The sequence below is a fragment of the Plecotus auritus genome (assembly GCF_963455305.1).
Source record: "Plecotus auritus genome assembly, chromosome: 10".
NCBI classification, from domain to species: domain Eukaryota; kingdom Metazoa; phylum Chordata; class Mammalia; order Chiroptera; family Vespertilionidae; genus Plecotus; species Plecotus auritus.
This window is the reverse complement of record NC_137785.1, coordinates 4,406,388-4,415,492: the sequence shown is the minus strand read 5'-3', so window position 1 is coordinate 4,415,492 and position 9,105 is coordinate 4,406,388. Positions and strand designations below refer to the sequence as shown.

The 9,105-nt window shown below is 64.7% G+C and overlaps 2 protein-coding genes across 2 annotated transcripts; both read right to left on the bottom strand.

Moving 5' to 3' along the window:
* Positions 1-259: 259 nt before the first annotated feature.
* COX6B2 (cytochrome c oxidase subunit 6B2) lies at positions 260-3,018 on the bottom strand. The gene is made up of 4 exons (XM_080644910.1): positions 2,991-3,018; positions 2,243-2,352; positions 449-549; positions 260-356 (listed from the first exon to the last, which is right to left on the bottom strand). Exons 2-4 carry the CDS (start codon positions 2,346-2,348, stop codon positions 303-305), a joined length of 261 nt encoding a protein of 86 aa, XP_080501036.1. The 5' UTR covers positions 2,349-2,352; positions 2,991-3,018; the 3' UTR covers positions 260-302.
* Positions 3,019-4,217: 1,199 nt separating this feature from the next.
* GARIN5B (golgi associated RAB2 interactor family member 5B) lies at positions 4,218-9,105 on the bottom strand (the record flags this gene model as incomplete). The annotated part of the gene is made up of 6 exons (XM_080644057.1): positions 4,218-5,820; positions 6,808-7,036; positions 7,247-7,271; positions 7,997-8,255; positions 8,637-8,791; positions 8,956-9,105. The coding sequence occupies 6 exons, from the start codon at positions 9,103-9,105 to the stop codon at positions 4,218-4,220; spliced, it is 2,421 nt and encodes an 806-aa protein (XP_080500183.1).

Genomic DNA, 9,105 nt, shown 5'->3' with positions numbered 1-9,105 from the left:
GCGGGTGGCTGCTGCCTGGGGGCGGGCGGGTTTGCTCCTACCATAGAGATCTAACAGTCCTCCCTTCATCCCAGCCCTGAGGGGGCACAGCCCGCCGCCGCCCCTCATCACAACTCGTGCGCCGAGAAGACCTTCCCGCGCCCCGCTGCGCAGTGAGCAGACAGAAGGAAGAACTGGCGGCAACAGTATAGCTTTATTTGTGGCTCAGAGACCTGCGGGTGGGGGGCCGGGGCCGGGTCTCCGGGAGACGAAGGGATGGGGCCATTGGGCCGGGTCCCTCGGAGGAGCCGCCATGCAGACGGTCAGATTTTCCCCGCGAAGGTCCCGTCCTGGATCTGCTCCGTCCAGCGCTGCACCTGGGGAGGGGCGGGCGGGAGGCAGGGCGCGGCTCAGCTCCGCCCGCCTCCCTCGCCGGGTCCCACCAGCCGCTGCGCCCCTGCCCGCTCACCCAGCTGTTGGGGCACAGCGAGTGGAACACGTGGAAGTAGTACTCGCAGGGCTGCGTGCTCTTCCCACGGTGGTTCATCTTCTGGACGCAGCGGTGAAAGTCTGCGGGGGAGACGGGCGGTGGGTGCGGCCGCGCCAAGCTCCCCGCCCCTCCTGACCAGGTCCCGCCCCCTCCCGACCAGACACTGTCTCTCTCTCTCTCTCTCTCTTTTTTTATATATATTTTATTGATTTTTTACAGAGAGGAAGGGAGAGGGATAGAGAGTTAGAAACATCAATGAGAGAGAAACAGCGATCAGCCGCCTCCTGCACACCCACTACTGGGGATGTGCCCACCACCAAGGTACATGCCCTTGACCGGAATCGAACCTGGGACCCTTGAGTCTGCAGGCCGACGCTCTATCCACTGAGCCAAACCGGTTAGGGCCTCCCTTTAAAAAAAAAAAATTTTTTTTTATTGATTTCAGAGAGGAAGGGAGAGGGAGATAGAAACATCAGTGATGAAAGAAAATCACTGATGCCCAGCCACGGTGGTTCAGTGGTTGAGCATCGACCTATGAACCAGGAGGTCACGGTTGGATTCCTGAACAGGGCACATGCCGGGGGTGCAGGCTCCATCTCCAGTAGTGCAGGAGAGAATCAATGATGATTCTCTCTCATCATTGATTTTTCTGTCTCTCTCTCCCTCCCTTCCTCTCTGAAATCAATATATATATATATATATATATATATATATATATATATATATATATTTTCTAAATATATTTTTATTGATTTCAGAGAGGAAGGGAGAGGGGGAGACAGAAACATCAACGATCAGAGAGAATCACTGATTGGTTGCCTCCTGCACGCTCCCCACTGAGGATCGAGCCCGCAACACCGGCATGTGCCCTTGACGGAATCAAACCTGGGACGCTTCAGTCCATATGTCGACGCTCTATCCACTGAACCAAACCGGCCAGGGCAATAAAAATATATATTTTTTAAAAATAAAGAAGAGAAGGTCCAGCTTGGGGGGTGGGTGGGGTTGCCTGAAAAAAATTTTTTTAAAAAAATAAAAATAAAGAAAAGAAAATTCTTGATCGGCTGCTGCCTGCACACCCCCTACTGGGGATGGAGCCCACAACCAGGGCATGTGCCCTGACTGGGAATGGAACCGTGACCTACTGGTTCATAGGTTGATGCTCAACCATCTGAGCCACACCAGCAGGTCCCCGCCCCTCCTGACCAGGTCCCTCCCCCTTCCGACCAGACCCCTTCTTTGAACTCCAGGACAGGGCCCCCTTCTCCACCCTCTGTCCCTACCTGCTCCACCCCAAGCCCCGACCCCACAGCCGGTCCCATCCTCTCCGGACCAGGCTCCGTCCCCTTCCAGCCAGACTCAGTCTCTTCTCCGCCCCGGCCACGACTTGGTCACGTGCCTCCAGAATAGGCCACGCCTCTCCAAGATCCGGTCCCACCTCCTCCCTGCCAGGCCCCAGCTCTCCCTGGTCCCGCCCCCACGTGACTTAGCCACGCCTCCATAATAGGCCCCGCCCACTCGCGACCAGGCCTCTCCCCTTCTAGCCAGACCACATTTCCCTCTCTACCTCCTTGGCCCCGCCCACCCGACCATGCCCCGCCCCTAACCGATAGTCCCCGCCCCCTCGACCCGGGCTCGCTCCGCCTCCCACCCCAACGGTCTCCCCACCCAACGGGAGTCAGGGCCCCTAACCCGTCCTCAGGAATTGGGGTGCGCCCCCCGTCCTGCCTCCCCGTCTCACCCCGCTCCCCTCCCCTGCCCGCCAGTGCTCACCCAGGAAGTTCTGGTAGCAGTTGCGGGTCTGGTTCTGGTTGGGAAAGCGCGGGTCGAAGGGCGGCGTGGGCCTTCGCCCCTTGGGGGGCTTCTCCGTGTCGTACATGCTCCTGCGGAGAGGAGGGGCTTCGTGGGGCCCAGGGGGAGCCCCTCGCTTCGAATCGCACTCACATCCTGATCCCCCCACCCCGAAACCCAGCCCCGGTCCCCCCGTTTCCCCCGTCCTGTCCTCACTAGGCTGATGGATCGCTGGCGCCTATGGTTGCGTCCGGGACGCCCCTCGTTTCTGAGCCTCGAGGGTCCCAGCCCAGGCAAACCACGACTCCGCCGTATTGGCTGAGACCCCGGAGCCCCAGCCAATGGGATCCGCTGCGCCTCGTGGACCCTCCCCCCGCTCCCTCCCGCCCCGCCTCCAGCCCCGCGCCCGCTCCCAGGGACCCGGTGCGCGCACAGGCTCGAGGCTCGACGTTTGCCGCGTCTCAGACTCAGGCTTTTAATCTCTGCGAAGCTGGGCCACCCCACGGGTTGTCCCCCGGCCCGCCCCCCGACCCCCAATATATAAATGTATAAATAGCTCTGTTCTCTACTGCAGCCGAGGCGCCCTCCGCCTGGCCTGGCCAGCATCCGGCCTCTTAAAGTAGAACGCATGGCGCCTGGAGCCTGCTGGGAAGAGCCAAGAGCGCGGGTGGGGTCCGGCGCCAGGACTCAGCGCCAGGGGGAAGGCGGGTGTGGGGGTGTCAGGGGCTACCTGGCCACTCTGGATACTTCTGGACCCTGTAGCGATTGAGTGGAGTCCGGGATCCTGCTACTGGGCTCGGTGCTTGCTGGAGAGAGGGCAGTGCGCGCTCAGTAAGCACACTGAATGGAGAACAGGCAGGCCTGAGCTGGAATCCGAGCTTCCACCGCCTCCCCGTGCCCCTCGAGGTCTCTCGTCCTCCTGCCTCGCTATGGTCAAGCCCGACTCTGGATCCTTCACCCCCACAGCCAAATGCACGAATATCTCTTCCTCTTAAGGAACCCCCCCCCCAACTTGCGCCCACGCCCTAACACCAGCCGCCTCTCCGTGGCCCGCCCCCCTTCCAGCAAACTCCTGGGACTGAGCGGGTCTGGGAGCCCCCTCCGCGTGTTTCGCCGTGTCGGGGAAATACACATGACATAACATTCACCATGGTAACCAGTTTAAAGTGGCATTAAGAACATTCTCAGTGGCCTGGCTGGCGTGGCTCCGTGGTTGAGCGTCTACCTATGAACCAGGAGGTCACGGTTGGATTCCTGGTCAGGGTTGTGGGCTTGATCCCCAGTACGGGGTGTGCAAGGAGGCAGCTGATCCATGATTCTCTCTCATCATGGATGTTTCTCTCTCTCCCTCTCCCTTCCTCTCTGAAAATCAATACAAATATATTTTTAAAAATTAAGATTCTCCATGTCCTGCAGCCACAGCCTTTATCAAGTCCCAGAGCACTTTCATTTCCTCTCCCCCCCCCGCCCCGCCCCCCCAGAAAACCCCACACCCACCAGCAGTCCCTTCCCAGCCCCTCCCCTCCAAGCCTTGGGCAACCGCTAACTTCTGTGTGTGTCTCGGGGTTGGCCTGTCCTGGACATTTCACACAAGTGGCATCAGACGCCGTGGCGCTGGCCTTTGTATCTGGCTCCACTCCCATGGGCATCCTGTTTTCTTTTTATTTATTTATTTTATTATTTTTTACAATATATTTTTATTCAGAGAGGAAGGGAGAGGGAGAGAGAGAAGCATCCATGATGAGAGAGCATCATCGATCGGCTGTCTCCTGCACGCCCCACCCTGAGGATGGAGCCCACAACCCAGGCATGTGCCCTTGACCGGAATCGAACCTGGGACCCTTCAGTCCGCAGGTGGACGCTCTATCCAATGAGCCATACCGGCCAGGGTTGGGGGTCCTGTTTGCAAGGGTTGCAGCGTGAGTCCCCGCTTTCCGTGTGCCCTAAGCCTGCCCCCTCAGGTCTCCATGGCCACCATGTCGCCTTGCTGAGAGCCCCACAGGTCCTTCCTCCCCACGTACCTGAGCGTGAGGACGTGCGGGTTCTCCTTTGTCTGCTCCATCATGTTGGCCGTGTTCCTCATCTTCTCAAATTCCAGGAGCTTGGGCTCGAGATTCTCCAAGGATGACCCCGCCTTGGCCTCGGGGCCCTGGCCCGGCCCCCCCTTGGTCTCCGCAGCTTCTCTTTTGAGCTTCTGGGACACCCTGGCCTCCATCTTTGAGATGGGGGTCGACTCGGCTTGTGACGCCACGTCCTCCCACCTCGTCGCGGGCAGAGGGATGGGGGCCTCAGAGACTCTGTCCAACTTGCGGCTTCCGGGGGCGCTCGGGGCGCGGGGGCGCACCTTGGAAGGGCCCCTCTGGACCGCGGGCAGCTTCTCCGGCTCTGCCGCCGCCTGCACACTCAGTGTCTCCTCCACCCACAGACCCACGCCCCCCTTCACCCAGGGGCCCAACAGGGGGCGCTCCCGGGCCGCCCCCGGGGCTCCCTCCACCGTGGCCGCCTGTCTGGGGCTGAGGGGCTCTGGGCCCCGGGGTGACACGGCAGACACCTGGGAGATCAAGAGCCAGGACGGCAGCCCCAACAGTCTTGGTCTCAAGGGCGGCTCCTTGGCCTTGGCCGTGATCATCAGCCTGGCCAGGGTGAGCTCCTCCACGGAGAAGGGCCGCCTGGCCGCCCCCGGGGCTCCCTCCACGGCCAGCTGCTGCGTCTGCACCCACTTCTTCCGCTGCCCCGTCGCCTGGGACCTGAAGCCGGGCAGGTCCAGGAGCCTCTCCTCCTTGGAGCTGCGGACCCTGTCCTCCACCTGCCCCCGGCCCTTCAGGCCGTCCAGGGTGACCTCGAGGGCCCGGCCCACCACCACCTCCTCCCTCTCCCTCCTGGCCGTGTGGCAGGGCAGCTCCAGGGACATCTTCTGGGCCCGCACCTCCATGACCTTGGTCTCCTGCGTGCCCACCAGCATCAGGGGCTCTGTCTTCCCTTCGGGCTGGCGGCTCTCCAGCACAGTCCCCGCCCGGCTGCCCGCGGGCCCCGTGCCCCAGGCGGCAGAGTCGCAGGCCATCTGGTAGCGGGTGCGGGGCGTCAGAGCCTGCGGCGATGGGGTGGGCAGGGACAGGGATTTGGGGCAGAGGACAGGACGAGACGCGGCCTCCTGGGGAACGGCCTTGACCCGCGGGGTCTTCGATGGGGCTGGGGCTTTCCGGGGGGCAGAGGGCAGAACGGGGGTCTTCTTGGGGGCAGCAGGTCCTGCGGGAGCCTTCCGAGATGGAGCCCGTTCCGCTGGGGCCTTCTGGGGTTGCTCGAGGGGGGCCGGAGCCTTCCGGGAGGCGGCCGGGGCCGCGGGGGCCCTCTGGGAGGGCGGAGGCTGCAGCCTTTGCACGGGGCGCTGGCCGTCCGGCTTGGGGACGGAGGCGTGGCGGGCAGGCAGGTAGAAGCTGGAAGGGTAGGTGGCCGGGCCGAGGGACCTGGAGGACAGGCTGCTGGAGTCGGGGTCCGCCAGGCCTCCCAGGGCCTCTGGCATATACAAGTGCTTGTAGGAGACCAGCAAGGAAGCGTCAGGGCTGTGCGAGAGACAATGTGCAGGGGTCTCACCCAAACCGCCTGGCACCGCCGCCCCGTCAGCTGAGCATCCCTGCAGAAGGAGGGAGGCGAGGGAGGGGGGTCAGGGCGGCAGCCTCTCAGACACAGACCGGGCCCCAGCCCCTCCTCCCTCACACCCAGGAGTCCAGGTCCCCAGCCCTCCTCCCTCAGACCCAGGCCCCCAGACCCTCCACCCTCAGACCCAGGCCCCCAGGCCCCCAGCCCCTCCTCCCTCAGACCCAGGACCCCAGACCCTCCACCCTCAGACCCAGGCCCCCAGGCCCCCAGCCCCTCCTCCCTCAGACCCAGGAGAACAGGCCCCCAGCCCTCCTCCTCAGACCCAGGCCCCCAGGCCCACAGCCCTCCTCCCTCAGACACAGGAGCCCAGGCCCCCAGCCCCTCCTCCCTCAGACCCAGGAGTCCAGGCCCCCAGCCCCTCCTCCCTCAGACCCAGGAGTCCAGGCCCCCAGCCCCTCCTCCCTCAGACCCAGGCCCCCAGCCCCTCCTCCCTCAGACCCAGGCCCCCAGCCCCTCCTCCCTCACACCCAGGCCCCTAGCCCCTCCTCCCTCACACCCAGGCCCCCAGTCCCTTCTCCCTCAGATCTAAGAATGGGTTCCTGGCCCCCAGTATATAGGTGCCTTGGAAGAGGACAGCGGTGTGCTGAAGCTTCTGGAAAAGATGCTGAAGATGGTCTTGATGGTGATGCTGGGCCTCACTGGGGCGGAGTGGTCTGGGGCCCTCACTGGGGGGCCTGGGGGGCGGGGAGAAGCAGCCTGAGCTCTGGGAAAGGATCAGAACTTCGGGGTCCATTCTTGGAGGCGAAGGGGGGGTGTGCTCACCAGAGACGGAGGTTTTGGTCTGAGAGCCATGGCTGGGGTCTGGGTGGGACCTGCGGGCACAGGGTGGTGGGCCTCGGCTGGCGTCCCCTCGCCCTCCCCATGCCGCGGCCCCTGGGCCCCAAGCCTACTTCTTCTCGGCGGCTCTCTTCCCAGCGCTGGGAGCCTCCAGCTGCGACCAGATGAGAGGCACCGAGTCGCCCACGGCCTGGGACCTGAACCTGCTCTGGAGGGGCTGGGAGGGGGCGGCGGCAGGAGAGGGGTCCGTGCGCAACGCCCCTCTGTCCGGCCGGGGCCTGCTCGCCTTGGCCTTCTTCTGCTTCGGGGATGTCAGCATCTTGCGAGGACCCGCAGCCATGGCTGGAGAGAGACGGGGAGACCTGTGTCAGGGTCCCTGCTGTGGGAGGGGCCGCGGGAGAGGCTGGGAGGAGGCGCGTGGGGGCTGAGCCCGGGCTCAGAGGGAAGGACTAGGTCCCCAGCGCTGGAACACCCCCTAGCCCCCACCCCCGCCCTGGCCTCGGTAGAGGAGAAGCTGAGATGCAGAAACCCAAGGGATGCAGGGCTGCTCACCCGAGCGTCTCCTGTGGGGCTGGTCCTGTGGACCAAGGGGGGCGGTCAGGAGGGGTCACCTCTTCCTGGCTTCCACAGCACCTTGAGTACAGGGCCTAAGACTCCAGGCCCCAGCCTCCTCCCTCAGACCCAGGAATCCAGGCCCCCAGCCCCTCCTCCCTCAGACCCAGGAGCCCAGGCCCCCAGCCCTCCTCCCTCAGACCCAGGAGCCCAGGCCCCCAGCCCCTCCTCCCTCAGACCCAGGAGTCCAGGCCCCAGCCCCTCCTCCCTCAGACCCAGGAGCCCAGGCCCCCAGCCCTCCTCCCTCAGACCCAGGAGCCCAGGCCCCCAGCCCCTCCTCCTTCAGACCCAGGAGTCCAGGCCCCAGCCCCTCCTCCCTCAGACCCAGGAGTCCAGGCCCCCAGCCCCTCCTCCCTCAGACCCAGGAGCCCAGGCCCCTAGCCCCTCCTCCCTCAGACCCAGGAGCCCAGGCCCCTAGCCCCTCCTCCCTCAGACCCAGGAGCCCAAACTCCCAGTCTCCTCCCTCAGACCAGCTGACCCATCCCCCCTGCCCCTCCTCCCTCAGACCAGCTGACCCAGCCCCCCTGCCCCTCCTCCCTCAGACCAGCTGACCCAGCCCCTCCTCCCTCAGACCAGCTGACCCAGCCCCCCTGCCCCTTTCCTGCTGATCCTGGACTCCTGGCTCTTGGTCCTGGCTCCCCTTGGAATCCAGACCCACACTTGCCCCTGGGGTTTGCGTCATGGCCCCACCTGGAGCTGCCAGGTGGAGGCAGGAGGGGCCACGTGGGCCAGGTCCGAGAGGGGGGTGTTGAGGGTCCGGGGGGCCCGGTCGGTGGTGGGCTCCTGGAGCAGGTCGATGAGGCGGACCCAGCGGTCAAACAGAAAGGCCATCTCCCTGTCGGGGGCGTTCAGCTCCAGGTAGTAGTAGCGGCCTGTGAGCAAGCGCAGCTTCAGGCACCGGGCCGACTGGTTGTGGATGTAGAGGCGAACCAGGTCCAGTGGGATCATCCTGTGGCCAGGAAAGAGGAGGTAGAGGGGGGTGGGGGAGGAGGGGGGGGAGGGGGAGGGGGAGGAGGTAAAAGGGGAGGAGGCAGAGGGGAGGTGGAGGAGATAGAGGGGGAGGTAAAGGAGGTCAAGAGGAAGGGGGAGGAGGTCAAGGGGAAGGGGAGGAGGTAGAGGGGGAGGGGAGGAGGTAGAGGCAGAGGGGGAGGGGGAGGGGAGGAAGGAGAGGTGGGAGAAGGAGATAGAGGGGGGAGGAGGTCAAGGGGAAGGGGAGGAGGTAGAGGAGGAGGGGAGGAGGTAGAGGCAGAGGAGGAGGGGGAGGGGAGGAAGGAGGGGGAAGGGAGGAAGGAGGGGGAGGGGGAGGTCCAGCAGGGGCTGGGCTGGGCACCTGGTGAGGATGAGGTCGGGGCAGTCCCTGCCCTCAGAGGGCCTGGCAATGAGCAGGAGGTCGGGCAGCACGTGGCCAGGCAGCGAGGCGGCCACCCCCATGGTCAGATGGTTGCTTCTGTGGTGCACGTACACTGGGGCCCCTTGGCTGGTCACCTGGGGGCCGGGGACAGGGGCTGGGGCCAGTCCTTTCTGCGGCGCCCCTGAGGCACCCCCAGACCAAGTCCCAGCCCCCTGAGCGTCCAGCTGCTCCCGACCCCCCAGCCCCGGGGGCCCTGGCTGTGCCCCGCTCCGCCCCCCAGGCTCAGGGAGCTGGGAACCTGGACAAAGTTACTCTCGAACATGGGCAGCGGGCGGAGGGGCAGGTGGTCGCCCTGCTGCAGGGTCCTCTGCAGCTGGCCCAGGATGGGGACCCACGTCGGGGGGCCTGGCAGGGGGTCCACGCGCCTCATGTTCCAAAGCCTGTTCAT

Coding starts and splice junctions, on each gene's coding strand:
- COX6B2 (XM_080644910.1), bottom strand. CDS start 2,348: ATGTACGACACGGAGAAGCCCCCCAAGGGGCGAAGGCCCACGCCGCCC. Junction 550..2,242: donor CTGCTACCAGAACTTCCTGG/GTGAGCACTGGC, acceptor TCTCCCCCGCAG/ACTTTCACCGCTGCGTCCAG. Junction 357..448: donor CGCTGTGCCCCAACAGCTGG/GTGAGCGGGCAG, acceptor GCCCCTCCCCAG/GTGCAGCGCTGGACGGAGCA.